Raw genomic sequence first — 21,560 nt, 5'->3', positions numbered from 1 at the left:
CTCATGCTGGAGCTCTGCCCGCAGCACAAGGGGTATTCACATCACGGTGCTTCCAGGGGGGCACGGCCCCACTCACGGCTTGGCAGCTCCTGCTGGAAGTTGCCTGCCCTCCGTGGAACTCTCCGAGCACTTCATAACAGAATGACTAAGTCAAGGGAGAAGGAGCAAGTGGAGCAAATCAAAGCCTCACTACTGCATTCCTTCCAAGCCCTCGCAATGGGTGACACTGCAACTCCGCATCCACTGCACTCAGAGCACTGGGGACAGAAGGGAGAGCAGCAGACACACAGCAAGGCAGCTTGCTTTAAGGGCTGGACAACAATCGGGAACTGCTACTGTACACTGATTACATTGAGTCTATCCCTGTAACAGCATTTTTGGAGCACAGAACCCCACAGTTAACATGTATCCACAAAACCACACTGCCAGTATACAGGGGGCACAGGACATTGGCTTTTCAGGGCACGACAAGCCACATGCAGCAGCCTCCAGCAGAGGCACACTCAGCAGGAATATCCCTCAGCACCAGCACAGCCCAAATAGAGCCCTGCTTTCCCTTTCCATATGATTTGTAAGACTTAAAAACCAAAACAGGCAGCAAAAGTTCAGCTACCTCAAACGAAGAAGCATCCAAAGTATTCTAGGCCACGGAATGGGAGACCAGATGGTCCTGCTGCTGCTTCCCATCATCCTGTTTTTCAGATGTCACTAAACGAATGTGCCTCTTCCAGCCTTAGCACAGAGACCTGTCCTTGCTGAGCCACACAGGCCAAAACAGATGGAAATGAAGGCAACAGACTACCACTGTTGGCCTAGAATAAGGTAACGGCCATCCTAGTGGCCCATCACAAATTGTTTGACTAATTCTTACACAGCCTAGCATGGATATTTATGTGGGTTACTAGGAAAACAGTACCTCGGGTTACACCTCTCCTTACATCCAAACTGACAAGGAATGGTTTCCACACTGCAGCAGGCACGCACTCAATCTGCAACCATCTTTCTTACAAACTCATCAGCTCCAAACTCCTCTCCCCTTCAGCAGACAGCCATCCTGCAGGAGCTGTGAGCAAGGATGCCCAGCAGAAACCAGGGGTGTGCAGAGCCACCTCTCAGCTTGCTCAGCTGAGCACCAAGCACAGGAAAGCACGCCTGGCTGGGAGGGTATTTATTCCAGTGGCACAACACCTCCTGCACCAGGGCAGAAGGAAATTCAGAATTGTGATGCTTACTGGTAGAGAGGAAAGGCAGCTGTTATGACGCACAACGCATACTGGGCATAACTCAGAGCTTGCAAGGACTGAGGCTCAGCAGTGGCTTTCTGCAGCATGCTGACTTTAAGAAAGGACAGGAGACTTGCTGGGGAAATAGGTAGATTAAATAGGCCCATCTCCATACCCCTAGAAAATGAAATTCAGAACGCAGTGGGACTTCTAGCATAGAGGAGCAGCAGTGAGGGTCCCTGGCCACAAGTCTGCATTGGACACGACAATACAAACCACAAAGCCTTCCATAAAATAAGCTTTGGCACCAACAACCCCGCTGCATAGTGCACACAAGACCACATCAACAGCTCAGGGCCCAGCTGAGTTTCACACACGCACTTCTGGGCTGGTGCAGTCAGGCACAATGCTTCACAAACCTACAGGTGCCATTCTGCACTGGAAGTCCTTTCACAGAGGAAAGGGGAAGGAGAGGAGCTAAGCAGATCTCCCTCTTCCTTTCACCCAACTTGCACTCCACTGAAGACTGAAGCTACAACTTGACAATAAAAATCTCACATCATCTTCAATTAAAACACAAAATTACGACCTCTCTGAGAGTCAGTGAGCAGCTCACATCCATTCCAAACAAAAAAGCATGTAGATAGCCAAGAGCTTCAGAGAGTTTCACATATACACACATAAGCAAATAAAAAGCTTCTGACTTTCTCTACAAATCAATAGTAAACTTAGTTTAATTAGAACAAATGGGGGAAAAGGTGAGAGCATACATGGCTGTGTGTACACAAGACTCATACTGCCTATTTTCTGCAGGGTGCACAGGTTTGCATAGTACTCAAATGGGGATGAGGGAGCATCCAGACTGGGTGGCAGCAGGACCTGCAGGGGTGCTGTTCATTATGCCCAGTACAGCCATAAGCCAGCTACTCTGTGGGTATGCAGTGCACTTCCACGGTTTTTCATGACCTTGCAAGACTTCTATTGTTTTCTCTCAGTGAGACAAAAGAGAAAGTAAACAGAAGGGAGGGCAAGCTCTCGGTGGCAGAAAGGGCTTGCTGGGTTCCTCACCTGGGTGCTCCTGCCTGGGGCTAGCAGCAGCTCTGCAGATGGGAACAGGACCACATCCCTGGGCTGCAGGGTGCTCTGCCACCTCTGCTCCTCCTGTCCCCAAAGTGCCCCAGCCCCATCCTGGCTGAAGGGGGTGGCCAATGGAGGCAGCTTCCCTCCTTCCTTTTGCTCTTTTTTGGCAGGGAAACTTTTAAACAAACAAATGAAGAAACACTGAGGATTTAAGTAAACAGACGAAGATTTATCTGACAGGCAGACTAAGGAGCCTGGCCTGCCCCCTTCCCTTCCCATAGGGCAGGGTGCTGCCTCGTGCTCCTGGTACCAAGAGCCCTAAGCCCCTCTGTCACCCGCACCCTGCGCCCACTGCCTGCTTCTATCTCACCCTGAACCTGTGTCTGTTGCTGGGAAGGGCTGCTACCACCCTACAGCAAGGAATGGAACAAAGCCATGAAGCAAACAGGCAGGCAGGCAAGCAGAGATGAAACCTGCTGCTCACACTGCACGAGGGCAGGAAGCACCCAACCATGCATCTGCATTGGAGGGTGGCAGCAGTTTAGCACAGTCTTTTGTGCAGGGACACATCAGTTTAAACTGCTTTAAATAAAGCAAACTTGTTCAAAGAGCTGGAGGAACATCCACCCAAGAATCGTCTCTGCTTTAATTAAATCAGTGACAGAAATTGATTTTAAAGAGGTATTGCTCTGGCTCCACGCAGAAAAAACCTCGATGCTAGCTTATCAAAGCGGAGGGATAAAGTTGGAAGCAGCCTGTGTCTGAAGTGTAGAGAGCAAAAGGGAAAAGCGTGGGGCAATAGGAGACAGGCAGGCACAGCAACAGGCTGAAAGCAGCAGCAGGGGGCTGTGCAAACCAGACACACCAGGCAGATAAAGTGATGGAGAGCTGGACAAGCAGGCTGGCAAAGGGACAGGCACCAAAAAAGAAAGGCAACAAGGAAGCCACTCATACTCCTGCATGCTCTGAATCAATCCCAGGCAGCCAATCACCTTCACACTCGGGAGGAACAGTCCTAGAGAAATGCAAGTATTTAATCTGAAACAGGAGAAGAAATGCAACATCAACGGCCCCTCCACTCCTTGGGCACATTCTTGCAGCTCACATAATAGAAGATCTCTTATAAACAAAAAACAGAAGAAAAAAACCTGAAGGGTTAAATCCTTCAGCAGATGCAGAAGAGAGGGGCACGGGGGGAAAGGGGGCCTTCCGAGATGCTCCGTAGTGCAAGTAACCCCTGAGCAGTCCTTGCAAAGCATCTGGGGAGATTTTTAGTCTGAAAGACACTTTACAAAAATAAATTATAATTGAGTTTAATAATCTTCCCCTTTCCAGAAAGGGCCTGACAGATGCTGCCTAGTGCTCACTTCTGCCCCATTTCAAATATTTTTACCTTATTAGGATGAAATATATTATTTTTCTAATGAAAGGATTTTTTTTTTTTCCAAAGAGCCGGTTTTCCTTTCGTCCAGCTGGTGCCTTTATTAGGTTAGTGCTTGCTCCCTTTTGAGGATGGGATTGTTTTTTTCCCTGAGCTGGGAGAGACCATGCCAGCCCCTCAATCTACAAGTGCGCAGCTCAGAGCCTCTAGTGCTCAGCAAGCGGAGGACTTGGATCCTCCCTGCATCCCTCCTCCTCCCTGCTACCCCCTAATTCACTTTAGGTACACTTCCACTATTTTATTTTATGTTTTTTGACAGCACAGGTGTTGGTAAGGGCCGGCCTTTCATCGGCATAAGAGGCAGATGCAGCTCCACAGATGCCTTCAAAGGCTGACTCCTGAGGAAGCACAATGGCCTGGGAGATGTGAGGATGAATGGGAAAATTAAGAAAGCTGGATGCTCTCTCCCATGCCCTCAGGTAAATAATTTCCTCCGCTTCACCTCCCAGCATTGCTTTATTTATGTTTTCAGTTCCTGGAGGCCAGGTCCCTCCCTCAGTTTGCACTCGCAGTGGGACAGAGCTCAAAGCCCAGGCTGGAAGGCACTCAGTTCAAGCTTGGTATGCTGGGTCACCACCACCAATTTGTGCTGTACACGAGGCTCCACCACACAGAAGGGATCTTCCAAACCCTGACTTCAATACAGCAGGCCTGCAACGAAAAGCTACCTGGCCTTGCTACCCAGCCTAGGCTTCTCCAGGCTATCACACAGCCCCACCAAAGAGAAGGCAAAGGCAGCCTCTACTTCCATAGCAGGCATTGCAAACAACCAGTAAAGCAGACACAGACCATTTTTTTTTCCCTCAGTCCTGCTCCAGGCAGCAACACAGCATTCCTGCTGCCAAACCTGCAGCAAACCCCACACTTAAGAGTGAGGCAGCCCTGGAAATGCAGCCCACTCCGCTGAGGACAAACATAAGAAAGAAAGCATTTAAAAAACCACTCACCTGCTAGGAGCAGCTCCACTGCACCATACGAAGACCACATCTAAAATGTCTGCCTCTGAGCATGGAGGGTGGCTCAGCCCATCACCCACAGCTGTGCAGCCCAGGCCACAGCAGCCAGGCAACCAGAGCAGCTGGGCAGGGGCTGCAATCACTGCTCCACGGGGCACAGCCAATAACGGGAGCTGGGGGTTTGTGTCAGCTGCAGGACCTAGCATGAGATCTCCTTCCTAAAGCTGCTTTCTCTGCAGATTGTATTTGTCACATCCCAGTATTCACCAGATGTTATTTTTGCCATCGTGTAGGAAAACTGAGGCACAATACAAGTAAAATGTTCTGCAAAATGTCAGGCAGCAAACAGCAGGATCACAGGGGACCCTGCAGTCCACCCCTTTCCTTCTGACCTCAAACACTGTTAGGTCACACCCTGGGCAATAAAAGATCTCCTCCTGATTCTGACAAAGGTGCACGTAGGGCTAATTTGTCACACCTGGGGGTGAGGGGGGTTGGACAAAGAGGATCAGGAGCCATGTCTCACTTAATCCTTTCCCACTTTGTCACATTTTTTGAGTTTCCTACGTTTCTCTTGCAGCTATTGAAAGGGGAGTTTTTATATCCTCAAATTATTGGAAAGTACCAGCCTGACATTATCTCCCCTAGGGGAGAGCATGGGCTCTAAGGAGTTTCACTGCCTTGTGCTCAAATGGCACGGTCTGGAGGAATCTAGTTCCCTTCACTATCTTCACAGTACCAAAAACCTACGGAAACCACGCAGTAATCCCACTGCACCCTCCTACCCCAGGGTTGTTACTCTTGGTTCTGTGTCAAAACCAAGGCTGGTTACACTAAAATACAGTCCTTGAGTAAGCCTGGGGTGAGTGCTTGTGCTGTCACGACGACTATCTGACCATGTTTCAGCTGATGGCATTCTCAGCGCCTTCTGTCCGGTGGGCTGAACACTTCACACAGCAGCTCATCTAAACAACTTGTTTCTAGGAAAAAAAAAAGTAACTCACAAGTTAGCAGTCAGTCAATGTGGTTCATCAAGACCAAAATACTTGCCCTAAAACTCCTGCTATGCAGCTAAGACGAGAAAGGAAGAGACTGAGGAGTGACACTCATGACTCCCAAAAATACCAGCTGCTTTTTCCCAACTCTCTGCTGGAGGGTTAGGTCTCTTCCATGAAGTAGACAAGACCCCATCAGGAAGCCCACAGATGGATTTTTTTTCAGCTATGGGCTATGAGGGAATTTGCTGGGACTTGCATCAGGGTTGGAGAAAGGAAAAAAACGTGGTCTATCCAGCTGGTAAAGGCTGCAAGAAGCAGAAGCTAAGGGAGTGGAAAAGGGCAGTTGAGGAAAATTACCTTTTACTCTCTGTAAATTTAATGGTAAATGAATTGAGCACGGGTAACATGGAGGAAAAGGGGGGAAAAAAGAACCCACAGAGATGGTTGTACTGTAAACCTCATAAGTCACTTTGCAAGGCACATACCTCAGCAACATATTTTCCACATTTCACCAACTGCTGTTGTCCAGGCACTTTCTATTTTCAAAACCTTCTATGTATATAAAATGTACACAGGCAGGACAATACTTTTTCATTACATCCTCGTGTTCAGTTGTGTTTTCTTTTCACAAGGATTCCTGGCTTGGAGAAATGAAAAGTGCCCTCTCCTAATACAAGTCTGTCCTTTTAAACACTCTCAAATTTGCCCTGTTTTAGCTAAATGTGACGTTCTTTGTGAACGTTAAACAGTGGAGAGAGAGACACACGCACACACACACACTCACTCACTCCTGGGGAAGATATTCGTCCATTTAAGGAATGAGAAATCATCACATTCAGCAGCAGGTCTAAATACAGTAATATGAAGGTTCCTTTCGCTCCCCCTGAGCAGGAAAATGTCACTGTGTACCAGACACCCAAATACTCAGGAATCAAGTAAATCCCTCTTTTTTAGGAGGGAGCCAAATACTTCTGCTGAACAAAGATGGGACTGCAGTAGCTGCAAGTGCTGGACACCACTTCTTTCAATGGCTTCTGTACTGACATGGCAGGGGCTAGAGCAGTCACAGGACACGGCGCTGCATTCCCTGCCTGCAGATAAGGCTCAGGGCCATGGGATATCTCACACGCTGCCTTCAGCACCTCCTGCTGCTGGGGTGGAATGCAGTACAGCGCTGCATTTTGTACCCTGCAGAGCCTCCTGCTGGGAGGAAGGGAACCAGAGGAGCTGCATTTTACTCACCAATGATCCATCATCTCACCCTCTGCAACAACAGAGGCACAGCTATCTGCACTGCACTGTACATTGCACTTCCACCATTCTCTGCGCTGCCTCCTGCTGACATAACCTAGGACTGGAGGAGCTAGAAAATAAACCAACCATCAAAAAAAAAAAGCATTTTATAAGGACGGAATTTCCATAATGCCCCCATTTCCCTCCCTTTACCACCCTGTGTATTTCTCCCCCCAAAAAAGAGTCACAGTAATCCAGTAACAGCCTGGTGTTAAATAGTGGTAACTCATATTTATTACAATTATATACAATCATATTTTATATTTGAAATCTATACATGATCACACGGACGAGCACGCTTGCTTAGTGAGGACAGTGAGACTCAGTTGTTACAAGAATTGCTCCACTAAGAGGCTCTGATGCAGTGAATAATACAATTGGACACCACCATTTTAACAGCTGAGAACACAATGCTGCAAATTAGAGGTTTCAAAATTCACCATTTTGATTTGTATATAGCCCCAAAAGGGCAAAAAAAAAGGCTGGACTGGGCAAGAGGGCCAGTGGTGTACCTCAGAGCTGGAATTGTTGTCTCTCTTGTAAAGACTGCCTTGCTGAAGCAGGTGCCTGTCACTGGGTAGGTGCAGGTCTCAGCTGATCATTTAATATGGCTTTTCTCCTCACTTAGGGAGAAAAACAAGCTAAGAACCATTGCAAAGCTTCAAAATTAACTGATTATTTCGGCATCTGATATAATCTCATTCAGGACAGCTATAAAAGATGTCAAAAACTGATGCTAGCTCCTTGTCTTTGGAGGAAGAAGGGGAGTAATTGCCATGAGTGGGGTCATTTTTTAAGACCACCTTTTACGGGGGAGCAATCAGTAACAATGCCACCTGTTCTCATGCACTTTACTGTGGCCATGAAACCTGGACTTGGTCCCTAGCAGGAAGCCACTTCGATGAATGGAAGAGAGCACATGGGGTGGAAATAGTGTTCTTTGGACCCCACTGGAAATTTAGTGTTTTTAAATGCTAGGTAGTTTCAGGAATTGGAGGCTTGGCATAAGGCTTGGAAGAAGGTGGCTGAGACTGAGATCGGGTGAGGAATTTAAAATTAAAATTTTGGTGTTTTTTTTGGCGATAGAATACCAATTAATTTGAGAAATAAACTAAAGGGGTATTTCGGGAAACTGCAAGAACTGTTTGGGGGATTATGTGGGGATTAAAGGCTTGTGAAATCAAAGACTTCAGGGCAGACAGGTTTCTGAAATGGGACAGAAGGACTCTAGGATGCTGCAAAGAAGCTGACCACTTCAGGAGATGCTGGATGTTTTTGTAAGGGGACTTATTCTGTTGCTGTGGTGCATGGTAAGGCGATTGGTCTTCCAGCCTAGGCAGTGACCCCAGCTCACAGGGGGGAGGTGGGCCTGGGAGGGGAGAAGAAGCCACTGCAACGCTGTACAGCCATGTGGTGAAACAGGGCCCACCTTGTTCACCAGGCAATCACGACCCTGCTCAAGGTCAATCATGGAAGAATCACTGGAAGGGATGGTGGCACTCCACAAAATGGGAGAGGCACCAGGGGCAGTGCAGGAGGCTAGGGAAGATGTACAGCAGCATCAGCAGAAGCCAGGGTGCCTTAGTCAATCTCATTCTCGTTGCTGGCCCCCTCAGGTCTTCGTAGCTTTTCCACTTGCTCATTAATTTGCCCATCCCCTCCTCTCCGGTCCTCAGTCTGGACACCCATACATTCCTCCTCATCAACATGGCTCACGTCATCATCCTCATCGTCCTCTTCTTCCTCTTCATTCCTTTTGTTTTCCCTTTTCTCCTCCTCACCCTGCACCTCCATCCGCACTTGGCTCTTGACATCAATCACTGTCTTGCTGCCTTCCTCAGTGCTCAGCAGATGGCAGCTGACCTTTGAACCCTCGGGGCTGTGGTTCTCCTTGACTGGTGAGGAGTTGGTAGACTCATTGCTGACAGGTGAGATGTCACTGCTGCTGTTATGGTTGGCAACGACAGGGTTGGAGGGTGAGCTTGGCTTCACTGGGATCTGCCATGATGGGATCTTAGGAGCTGAAGGGGAGGGAGGAAACTGCCTCCTTAGGGGAGAGAAGGGAGGGAAGAAAAGGAGAGAAAGGGGCTTTTATTAAAAACAGAGAGGTTATCATCAGAGAGAATAGTATTTGTACTTGGGGAAGCCACGTAAAACAGGACTGAAACTTCAAGGAACAAGAACAAGGCCACTTCATTTCTTCAGCCAGAATCTCAAAGTGCTTTACAAGCAACCGGTAATTGTGTCTGAACTGATCTTGTTTGGCCAATTTCACAGAGTAAGTTAGCAGTCAGGAATGCTGCCTCTGGAAAGACATGGGTGTCCCTTATAAAACAATCACTAATTAATTGGAAAGGAAAATTCCCACTGGAGTAAGAAGTCATAGAAATCTGCTTTGTGCCTAAGCCAAGAAATTTCACCACCTGGCTCTTGCCTCCACTGTGATACACAGCTATTGCACGCTGCCTTGTTACAGTCCAAACTCTCCTAGTCCCAGCATGCACTTTACGTGTTTGGGCCATATCCTGGCTGCTGCAAACTGGCTTAGCTTTTCCGATTTGAATGGAGACATAACTGACATGCACCAGCTGAGAATTTGGCTGCTCTGTCCTCAGTGAGTCCTCACCAGGTGGGCTTTAAGGATTTGACAGTGCCAAGCTAAAGTCCATCTCTAAAGGGAGAATGTAAATTCCAAAAAGGACACATGTAAGTCCGGTACGGAGTGCTGGTGCCCTCAGAAAGTGATCCATCATGAAGAGTACAGCATGTCTGGTCTGGCAGTCCCCACGCATCCTTGCTTTCGTATGAGCAAAGTGGGATTATGAAGATATCAGATTCATGTCTGGAATGCTGTGTGGAGGGGGTTCTCAGGACCCCCAGGTGAACTGGCTGTGCTACGGGTCAAAGCAGAGCAGACCACAGCAGGTTACACTCCTACAGTGAGTGCCTGTGCACAACGGAGTTCATTTTCATAGACCAAACCAGGAACAGTAGTTGCTCTCATCTCCTTCTTCTCATTGCCATCACTAGCCATGGAAGAACTCCACTGATCTAACCTCCATCTCCTGAGAGTGCAATATGCATTCAATCAGTAAATGCAATCAACAGTTTCGTTCTGGAGACTTTCTGGGCTCCGAAGTTGCTGCTGCCTCCTCACTGCAATCACTTGCCTTTTTGCTAAAAAATGAACTACTAAAGCAACTTTTCTCCCTAAAGCACTTATCCCCCAGCTGCATAAGAGAGTGAGTTTTCCCTAATGACAGCTCTCTCCGGAGAGCTGCTGCTCCTCTGTTGCTGGCCATCAGCAGAAAGACTTTGTGCCAAGGATGCCTTGAGAAGACTTATCTGTATGAAGAAGGAAGTTAGGGTGCCATAAAGGATCAACAGCTCTTAACTAGTGTTTTTAGAAAGAACTTCTTCAAACTAAGATCTGATCCCTCCTCTTATTACTCATCCCATAGATGGGGATTTGTATTGCCTCATTTCAGACACGAACAGTGTAAAATGTCTATGCCTGAGCAAGTCAGTGGAGAAGAACAGGTTCTGCTGAAGAGTCATTTGACCTGGTTATCCCTAACCATGAACAGGTCTCATGAACTGCATCCACCAGTGGTTCTGCCTGTAACAGAACAGAGGTGGCCAGCTCAGATGCAGCCAACCCCTCAAACCAGGCGGGAGGCATCCTTCCCTGTTGTGAATGGCAGAGAATTTCTCTATGAGAAACAAAAAGGAAAAATCTTAGTAATTATTAATTACCCAAAATGCTCTGTGATTTAAGAGAGCAAATCTGAAAACCATTTTGAGACCTGCAAATAGAAAGTGATAGTGGAGTGGTATTATTAAAACAGCAATAACAGGATATAGAAATAGTTCCAGCTGGAAATGTTCTTCCTCATTATGACTGAGAGAATCCCAGAAAGAGACCCTTCCCCACACAACCATCTTCTATCAATATATTCCATCCATACCGGTTCAGGAGGAGTCCTTTTAATGAGTAGATCTCAGATTTCAATTCATTAATATTCTGTGACTCCAGAATCCAGTTGGTGGAAGTTGTGGCCTATAGCATGGAAAAAAGATGCAAAGATCAAAGTACGAACTGCGACATAGCTCAAAAATGTCACCTTTTTTTCTACCTCATCTCCCCTCTCCTCCCATCTGGGAATCTCAAGTGCTGAGGATAAACTCTATCCTTTAAAATCTCCGATCAGAGCAAAACAACTTCCACAATGAAGAAGGACCTGAATAGATCCCCACAACCTCCAGAAATAATAACTGTTTCAACGCGCTCCAACAATTCAAATATTTGCTTTTAGTTTTGGGGACTAATTAATCTTGTTTCTAGCAACCATTGCTGAAGCATCTCAAGGGGACCTTTTTTTTTTCCCCGTTGAAGGCAGCCAGCACTTTTGAGAATTCAGATGAAGCAGGCTCAGTACAGCAGGCTTCTCACCAATATGTCACACAGAGAAGAGTACACAAAGACATAGACCAAATTATTTCAAACTGACCTACAGAGTTGCACTGAATCGTGCCCTTTCCCCTTTCCTCTTACTGCACTTAGCTGAGGCAATAGATTAAAATATTACATATTAACAACTGGTTTAAAACTACTCCCTCACTTCTCCTAGATCATGAAATAAAGAGTCAATTATGTGCATTCTGTGGTGTTTAGACTGATAAATTACGCCTGAAAGTCCAAAAACTTTCTGCACTGGATCTGAACAATTAGAGCTACGCTTGAGTTACCAGATTGTATCTCCAGGAAGCAGCTGGACTAGGCACTGTCTCTTGGATATTTCAAAGCAATGAATGCAATTTGGTGGGGAAAGATGATAAGTAACTTGTGGAAGCTGCTGTCAGCACTGCATCAGAATTGCTATGGGATATCAGGCAGAAATTAGAGTAAGGTAACAACCGAAGAGAACATGCTGCAGATAATACTTTTGGATTTTTTTTTAACCCTTTTGGGAACTTGAAAAATGGAGACATCATTCTGAAAGAGGGATCACAGTACAACTACCCCATTCAAACACTGTAGCAACTCCTGCAGTGATGAGCTGAGTACAGGACCAAAGAACACTCACTTCTGATGCTTCCCAAAGCAATTGCTGCTAAAAGCCAGTAGGAATGAATGCATTTATGAGTGTTTCTCCAGAGGTAATTCTAGTAAATTCTCTGATGAAGGAAGCCAGGACTGGAATAACAAAAACCTCCTTCTTCCAGCTCCTACGAGCTGTAGCCAGAACTGGTTTCTCCTTGCTATCCAGACTCACTACAACTAGAGTTCACCTAGTGCTGGGCAGCCCTGAACACATCCACAGCCAGCACCCTGCACAGGGACCTCTGGGCTGTGAACCCAGGGAGCTGGGAGAGGCTCAGCCTGTAGTAACTGTGATATACACAGATGTGTTCCCTCGGGATTCACACTCCCAGCCCTCAGACAGCAAGAATCCAGGAGCCACTGTTCTGGCTCTCCAAGACCTTGAAAGCTACAGCAGCACGTTAACAAGGGAGTGATTTCCACTCACTGGCCTGCAAAGGGCTCAAATTTCCAAAACACATATGGTGCCAGATGCCTAGGATTTAGAAATAAAATCTGACATCTGGGGCTTTTTAGCCAGTCTCTTTAAAAACAGTTGTAGAAAACTCAGGCCTTGAATTTTTATGTACGTTTTTTAATTACTTAAAGTCCCTCTTTTTAATTTTTTACAGCATGCCAGTAGGAGTTTGAAAAGCAGATATAAAAACTTACATTACAGCTGAGAAAACACAGCTTTTATTCTTTGGTTTGTGGGGTTGCCCAAGTTTGTCTTTGTACACATGAGGTTTAGATATCATAACAATGTGTGCTACCATTTCAGTGCGGGGGGTGAAGGGGGGGCAGGAAAAACTTCTTTAAGACTTTCTAAACCACCAAGACTCTTATGCCCTTTTCCCTTCTTAAAGCTCAACATGTGGACTTAATCTTAACACTTACGACCTGAAAACAGTTTTCCAATTTCCGGACTGGCTCCAGGCCACTGACAGGCCACAGTTCCCAAGGAAAATTGAAGTAGAGTGTTGTGACCATAAACTGACTTTCATGGTTGGGCTTACAGCTGTGCCACTGAGGGACTCCTACTGTACAGTGTGCACACCACATAGTCAGCTGTCGTCCAACAGTGACACACCATCAAAGGGTTTGTGTGAGATTAAAGGATAGGTACAGGGAGAAGACAAGCTCTCATGCTACGGAGAAAGGACTATGAGGCATTGTGGAAGGGATTTAATAGTGGAAAGAATGGTCTCTCCCTGTACTAATACTGAAAGATGACCAGAACCTCAGTAATCCCAAATTCGTGAGTGAAAGGAAGGTGCCATCTCTGACAGACTGGTTTAAATCCATCCCAACTCACATCTAACCAACACGTACTGGCTGACAGAATGCCAATACCTGCAAAATAGTTCTGGGACAAAATGTATTGTCTCATTGCCAGAAAGAATCAATTCTAGTTAATATTGGTTACCTAAAAACACAGGTAAAGATACAAACCAGCTAGAGCCAGTGCCCTTATTGCCAAATTCAAGACAGGAGTCAAGGAGAATGTGTAACATGGTTGTGATGGGGCCACCACACAACACTGAGATGACCAAAATCAAACAGGTAATCAAAACAGGCAACCAAACAGTAAGCATGTTCAGCTATCACCTGGCCTGGATCTGAACAACTGGCTTGGATAAATACTTCAACCATTTGCTCACCTAAACAGGAGTATATCATTGTTTTGAATCAAAATATAAAGGTATGGGTGAAATGGGAAAAAGAAACTGGTGGGATACGTTACAGATCAAAGCTGGATTGTGAACCTAATGAGTTGCTTTTCATGTGGACACAAAAGAAGCCACACATCTTCTAGCAATGGTGACATTCTAAAGGTGAGGAAGTGAAGATGGATACCTTAGAAGCAGCCAGTTCTTGGGTGAGCTCCTGGATTTTCTGTTGTTGCTGGATTAGCATTTCTTGGACAGCTGCTAAAGTTGTCTGTAACTGAGTCACTGTGAGGGAAAAAGCAGGAGAGTGTTAAACAGAGATACATACACACACGTCCTCCCTGCTGTCTAACTACAAAGATGCCTCTATTCCTACTATATCTAATTTATCTATGCCCGCCTGCTCACTTTAATCCATATGATTTATCTGCACTATGGGTAATCTACCTGCACTGCATCTAACCTCCAGTATTTCTAGTTTATCTTTCCATTGTATAGATGTCTATAGACCACAGTATATCCGTCCAAAACCTCTCCCTTCTAATTATATTGGTTTATGATTTGTACATCTCCCTGAACTTACACAATGTTTGTATCATTTATCTATCTCGGGCCTCACACAGGCAAACTCTGTGGCTAGCTCCAACCTGGAAAGAGGCTGCTCTCAGGACTGACCTCAGCGTATCAGGAGAAATGAAAGATGCTTACCATCACACCCTGCACTCAAAAGTGTAATTTGCATCCTCTCGCTTTCAGCCCACCAGCTTTTTCACCCCAATACTTTTAGCAAACACTACTGAAAATCACACTTATTTCCCATCCCATCAACTGCATATACTTTGTCCATTTTTCCTTTTAATTCAAGAAAACACCCAGTATTTCCCTCCTACACCATAGCAAATACTGATGAACAACTACTAGAGGCAAACTCCAGTTGCAAAATAACTTTTTCTACTTTGGCACTTTATTCAAAGTTTCCAGGCAGTAAACAAGCTGATAAAATAAAATAAAATTAAAAATCCTATTGGTGTGACAGGAACAGCTAATCCAGACCATCATTAGGGCATCAGGTAATGAACAGGCACCCTATAGAGTCAATAACAGAGAAGGTGGCCAAGGTCAGAGAGGCACAGTAATTACAGACTCTCCTGACCCTGTGTTGGATTTTCAGATGGAAAGTGGGGGGAAAACACCAAGAAAAAAAAGCCCCTGAAAACATCAGAGAAGCAGAAATTAAAAATGAACTTTACAGCCCTCCGAAAGGCTGTCATTTTATTCCCCTTATTAATATTCTGAGGTTGGGAGCCTTTCCGTAAAAACATAATTAATTGAGGCCGCGCCGACAGTAAACAAGCAATTTCAAATTAAACCGAAATGACGGCGGCTTCATTTGCAAATGTGAACAGATTCTCAGAGCAGATAAATGAAGTCACCACATAAAGTGGAGATGTAGGGAAAGAAGAGGGTGGGGGTCTTGGCAGAATGGAGGCTACAGGGAGAAAGGCTTTGAGGGGTGAATTGATGGAGTCATTAATCTTTACCTGTCTGTGTCACGCTGCCACTCATCTCAGCAATGTTTGACTCAATCCTCTGAAGTTGTTTCCTATCTTCTTTGCCTCCCATGATGAGAGGGAGTAGGTATTTCTGCATGGAGCACATAAATTTTTTTAGGAAACAGGGATATGCAAAACAAATTTCTCATCTTTCTGAAACAACCTCAAAGCTCACTATCCAAACCTCAGTCTTTATCACAGAGCCAGGGATCATTTATCCACACACCTGGATGAAAGAAGAAATTCCTTCTAAAGGTGGTATTAAGAGAAATTGCAGAAGAGAAGATGTGAGTTTTGTGGTTATACTCTGGGGGTGCTGAAAAACAGCTCGTAACTCTGTTTAATGTCTCCTGGGACAACTACATCTAGAGAAAAAACAATGACACGTTATGCTCACAAATGTAAGGATGCTAGCAATATTTGAGCTACATCAACAAGGTAAGAAATGCAGAAGTTGGACAAAGAGGGGAAAGGACCCGGAAAGGCCAGAGGGAGCACAAGAAAGGGAACAAAAGCTGTAATGAAACACTGGGAACCCTGGCTTGGGAGGGTTAGAGCTGTGGAGGGAAACAGAGATCTAGAGAAACAGAGATCTGAAGAGAAAGGAAATGGAGCAAAGTTAAGAACAGTAAGAGAGGACTAAGGAATCCGACTAAAGGGAGTGAGAACCTAGTGCCACAGGAGGGGGGCAGCTCACTGAGCCTGTGCACAGCCACAAAATCTACATCGTTCTGCCCTTGCAGAAGATGGTCTTTGCCTAACAGGTCACAGCTCTCCCATAACTACCACGGATTCTTCTGCCAGCACTACTCTTAAGGACTTGAATACACACCCTACAATGAGCATGGCCAAGTACAACAAACAGCAGGTGAAGAATGAGAGAAGAATGCTCCAGGATGTGGAAACAACCCTGCTGGCATCTATCAATTCTTCTTCATCCTGGCTTTTGATGCACACACACACGCTGTAGGGGCAGCATTCAGAACTCTTTCTGAGACAGAGCTCATTATCCAAACTGACACGTGTGGGACAGCACTCTTTTACACTTAATAGAGCTGGTTTAAGATTTCAGTGTGGCTGTACGCAGCTCTTCCCCTCACAAAGCATATGTGTGCACATATGTTTGCACTCAGACATTCTGAAAACTAAATAGCTTTTGATGACTTTCATAAGCAGTTCTCTTTTAGTTCTTACAGAACACACATGGACAACTATGTCTTATCCTAGCATCCTATCTTTTATATAGAAATCACTATTTGCAAACTCCCTCAAAATGCCATGAAGGGCAGAGGGAATTTATCAACTGTCTCCAGAGATTTCTTACTCCTATAAAACAATATGGGTCTCTGTTAGGCACACAATATGTCTTATGAGGTTTGGATAGACAGCAAAGCAAAATCTGTAAACAAAGCAAACAGCAGTAAGATGTATTAACAGCATTAGTGACATTATGCCAAAAATTTTATGTAAATCATCAATATGTGTTAGATACATGTCACTTAGTAACAGCAATATGTTGAGGTCTGCAAGGCCCAGCAGCTGTTCTCTGAACATCTCTCTGGACACTGATCAGCCCCATCACTCTTCAGCAGAATGAAAAGCTCAGCAAGGTTGGCATCACTTCTTTAACATACAGAACAAGGGGATATCAGTGGCAGAAAGAGCTGTGATGCTTCACCAGCTTAGAACCAACATGAGCATTTGGACACCAGCAACATGACATCATCCTCTCAGAGTACACAGTAAACTGTTGGGAGCAGTGTGAGAGATATTACCTTGTAAAGTTGGTGGAAGCCAAATGCAATCCCTGCCATGATGATAGCCAAAGCCCCATAATCTCGCCATCTGGAGCCAGGTGGACCTAAAAGCCAAAAATCAAGAAATAATCACAGGAAGAAGTGCAGGTCACAGATTTTCAACCGTTCTCCCAATATGCCCATTTTATCAGTGCAAACAGCACTGAGCAATGCCAGTTCTGTTCCTTAGCAGGCACAGACTTAATGGACAGTGCATCAGGATGCTGGTATCCTTCAGGTACAGCACGTAGGCTTCCATCCCTACAACACTGATATGTCTGTCCAGACCTCTTCACTTCTTGGCCTTGCTCAAGGAATCAAAGGGGGACAAATCACAACAGCTGTTTCTCCCTACTCTTTCTCTGCAGAAGGCACTCTGAACCTTGCTGTATGCACCCCAGCAACTGTGGTGTCAGTGCTAGCTAAGGGTAACTCATCACTTGAATACCACTTCCTCTCAGTACTGCAGTTTTTGAAAATGAGGACAAAGCCAGAGCCTCAGTGCAGAAAAAAGGAAGTGTTAAGTGGAAGAAGAGAAAACTGTTAGGGCAATAAATGGGTTTATAAATACTGTATCAGCAGTTACAGACCCTTTCAGCAAGGAAGGATACAGTGTCTTTCAAGCCTGTTATTATGAATAGGATTAAAGCACATACAAATAGCAAAGACAAAACACATGAATATCTAAAGAGAGAGGGGTAAAGGAGCAGAGGAAAGCTTGAGATATTTAACACACAATTCTGCACAGAAGTGTAAAGACTCAACAGAGCAAAGCATAGACTGGCATACTCTGCTCCTCCAAGCAGAATCAGAAGACACCTGTAGTTTTCCACCAGCTTTATCCTTTCACTTCCCTCACAGTTCCCTTAATGAATCTTGTACTGCCCCCGGTTTTCTTTAATAAAGAGAATGGAGAGTGATCTTTCCTGAAGTTCAGTGGCAGGATGTGGGCAGAACTGATGAGGAGGAGGAGGCTGGTGTGCAGTCTCTAACCAGACAGATCCAACTCTATATGTGACCTACATTGTCTAGGAAATGCATTTTCTTCTCCAAAGTTTCAATTTGTGCTTAGCTGGCTGACGTGGCTGGAAGTTCACCTCCTTTCTGCTTTGTTCACTTACTGTCAGTTTTCCTGTTGCAATGAAATTCCTGAAGAAGATCTCTGCGACAGCTATTCCTAATCCCAGCCCTGATGCTGGACAGACCTGTACTGAGCCAAGCACTGGCAGCTCCAGCTTCCTGCTAATTTAGGATACAGTTTCTCAGATTATCTGGCCAGAAATCTGAACAAATTAAAGCAGCTCTGCCAGAACCCATGAATAGTAGCACCAGCAGTATTTGGGGCTGATTTGGCTGCAGTATTGGAACTTAGGCACACGATCAAATTATCATAACTTTTTAACATAATGAATTAACACACATCAGCTAAGCAGCAGTAACTGGCTGCGTACATGTCAGGATTTAAAATGATCCTTGGCTAGTCTTGCTGCAAATCCCAGCCCTCTCTGCTCAGTCCTTACCCTGCTCCCATGGCCATTTCGGGTACCTGAACTCTGAATTCCCCCCCAGATGTCCAATTTCTGCCTTGAACTCTTCACTAAAAGCATCTTTTTGTGCCAGTGCTGAGCTGCCTACTGCAAACGGTTAATGAAGCCCAGAGGTCGGTGTGCCCAGCTGCAGCCTGTCCCCTGCAGCAGTGACCCCAGGGCAGGATGGGGACACCTGTAGCACCCATCCACTCTGCCCTTTCACCTCCCTCATCTCTCGCTCTGTTCTTGCAGTGCTGGAGCTAAGAACATTTTATTGCCCCCTGGTTTTCATTATTAATGAAAAGGGACCAGATTGATCTTTCCTAAAGTTCAGAGAGTCTATAAAGACAAGAAGCTGAAATGCCATTTTACTCGTTTTAGAGATGTGTGAAATAATTCTGTCTTGTGGCAAAAAAAAGTGAGGGGGGTGGAGTGGAAAACTCAGCACGTGAGGGACACAGTAAAGACTCTGCATTGACCACATCAATATTACGATGCTACGAAGAATGTCACAGCTCTGCCTGAAATCCACATTCCATCTTCCTTCTGTCTGCAGTGGAGGGAGGGCTCGAAGTGTCTCCACTCACACTGACTTCAAATTCCCCACTTGTGCAGTTGAGAAAAAAATTCAGAGGAAGTAAAAAAAGCACTAATAGCACAGTGACCCCATGGGCACTGAAACCCTTCCCAAGAGGCTCAGGTACCAGGGAGCACTGAACCTTTCTGCCTGAGACCCTGGAAAGGATGCTGACATTTCTCCAGCCCTATGTCTGTTTCATTTGCAATGGCAACTGTAAATTGCACTTCCTGAGCAAACACTATTTTGAAGATCCCCACTCACCTCAGAATTAGTTTTCTTGACATCAATTAATTAGGCTTTGTGCATCCAAGTAAGGTCAGCCCCTCACTAACAACCACACATAAAACCACAGAAACCGAGGCCAGAAAAGGTGATTTCTGGAAAGCAAAGAGTGAACCCATGGAAAGGAATTGGGGAAAGAGTGACAGGGGTCTGCTTTCCAGTCACCATTTCTAAACGCAGGAAAAAACAGCCTGTGTTTTACAGCCTCCCTCCTATTGAAGACACAGCAGCAGGAGGAGACCCAAAAGGCAAGGGAACCCATCACAGCTTACTTTAAAGGCAGTGTAAAATCTCTGCAAAATAGCAAGCACAGGGACCACAGACACCACGGGGAAGAGCACAGGCGAAACCCGAGCGAGCAGCACACAGCTCTGCACACCTCGCTCAGGAACTCCCCTGAGTTTGTATGTAATTAGAAAGGTTAGAAAGGTAAAAAAAATATACAAACCCAATTAATCATTTACATATTTAAAGTCAGATTTTTGTCCTCACTGCTGGATTAGTGTATTTCATAACGCCAACAGCAGACAACCCTGGTTTTTTGTGTGTTTTTTTTTTATTATTTTTTTTTTACTGGAGGTTCATTTTAGAGCATGTTTAAACTAGTCAGATTGAGTGATGCTTCCAGCAACTAATCGCATGTCAAATAAAAGATATTTTATGTAATAAATTACCGCTACAAGTAATTCAAATGTCATTTATCAGTTTTATTATCAGTCAGGCAAAGTCTTGTTTCTCTACATTAATCAAATTCAAGCTTTTTTTAAGCTTTTTTTTTTTTTTAAGCAGTTTTGACACCTCTTGGCAAAAGTACAAACCAGAGGGAAGGAGCTACTGCTCCAGAACAGGGAGGGGAAATAGTAGTGATCTTATTAAGCCAAAATACAGAGTCTAGAAACTTTCAAAAATCACTCTTTTCTCTTTCCACCTAAAGTTTCTTAAACCAAACCCAGGAGTTCAGCATACAAGAACTGTGCTACTGTGAATGTGTACAAATACACCTCTTGAACTCTTAAAGAAAAAGAGAGCACTGACATGAGTAACAAGTATTTCCAACGAAAGATTTGAACGTTGAGTAATACACACCAACAGCAGAATTTGTGCAAAAGGAAGTATTTATGTGGTATATATTATTTCCTGCAACTTCAAAAACAAGCATAGCCTGAGTTGACTACAGCAGGAGAAGATCAAACAAATAAAATTTTAAAATGTGCACAGGATTTATTGCTCCCACTCACAAAAGAGTGGACATCTTACGCTGGGGTTGCTGGCAATATCACCAACTCAGCCATACACTCAGCATGAACTCTCGAGATGGTTCTGAAGCCACTCTGAACTTCTGCACCTGTAACCCATAGTTCACTAATTTTTAAACACCAACACCTTGGTGGTAGGGGAGCAGACAGAAATTAGGTTTCTCAAGGCACTAGCTACTGCTTTGCAGCACAGTACCTCAATTCCTTCTGTTCTTCTATTTGCTCTGTAGGTGTAATTTCATCTCTCCAGTGTCATGAGTTGGTCTACAGGTGTCAAAATTACTCAGAAAAATGTAAAAAGTCAAACACAGAGTGTTTCCCACCCTCTGAAACCTAACCTCCAGCACATCAGCATCAGCTTCACAAGAAACTCAGATGTCTTCTATAGAAAAAGCACATGCAACCAATAATCTTGTCACCACTTCCAGTATTAAGATGTTCCCACTCACAAATCAACCTTTGGATTCAGCAGTCTACCTATTTCATTAGTCCTCTGGATACTGACATGCACTGGCACTCAATGAATGTTTATGTAGACCAAATGGTGGAGGTGAGTGCAGTGAGGTGACACTGACAGATTTTTAGGAGTGTGGCATGCATGCTCCTGTTCATTCCTGGTGAAAATGCACAGCTAATGGTGGTTGAAAAATACTGTTTTGTAGCTGAGAACCTGCTGTATCAAATAGTATTATTGTGCCCTTCCTACCTGTTGTAATTTACATGCAAATAAATGGGAGGCATTACTTTTGGAGCAACCTACATATTCAGCTATTTCTTCTTTTCATACATCCATTTAAAGATGAAACAGAAAGTCTACAAA

The 21,560-nt window shown here is 45.0% G+C and overlaps 1 protein-coding gene across 1 annotated transcript in view; it reads right to left on the bottom strand.

Moving 5' to 3' along the window:
• Positions 1–7,207: 7,207 nt before the first annotated feature.
• PEX14 (peroxisomal biogenesis factor 14) overlaps positions 7,208–21,560 on the bottom strand; it is a 70,713-nt gene continuing 56,360 nt past the window's right edge. The window contains exons 5-9 of the mRNA XM_065738111.1: positions 17,073–17,158; positions 15,286–15,388; positions 13,932–14,029; positions 10,960–11,051; positions 7,208–9,038 (exon numbers count right to left, since the gene is read on the bottom strand). Of these exons, the coding sequence (XP_065594183.1) occupies positions 8,573–9,038; positions 10,960–11,051; positions 13,932–14,029; positions 15,286–15,388; positions 17,073–17,158 (845 nt within the window). The 3' untranslated portion in view covers positions 7,208–8,572. The remainder of the gene's footprint in view (positions 9,039–10,959; positions 11,052–13,931; positions 14,030–15,285; positions 15,389–17,072; positions 17,159–21,560) is intronic.

Source organism: Cyrtonyx montezumae, unplaced genomic scaffold (genome assembly GCF_038088225.1).
Source record: "Cyrtonyx montezumae isolate F1298 unplaced genomic scaffold, pur_monq_1.0 scaffold_21, whole genome shotgun sequence".
Classification (NCBI taxonomy): domain Eukaryota; kingdom Metazoa; phylum Chordata; class Aves; order Galliformes; family Odontophoridae; genus Cyrtonyx; species Cyrtonyx montezumae.
The sequence above is the reverse complement of the archived record's forward strand: the minus strand, read 5'-3'. Positions and strand labels throughout refer to the sequence as shown.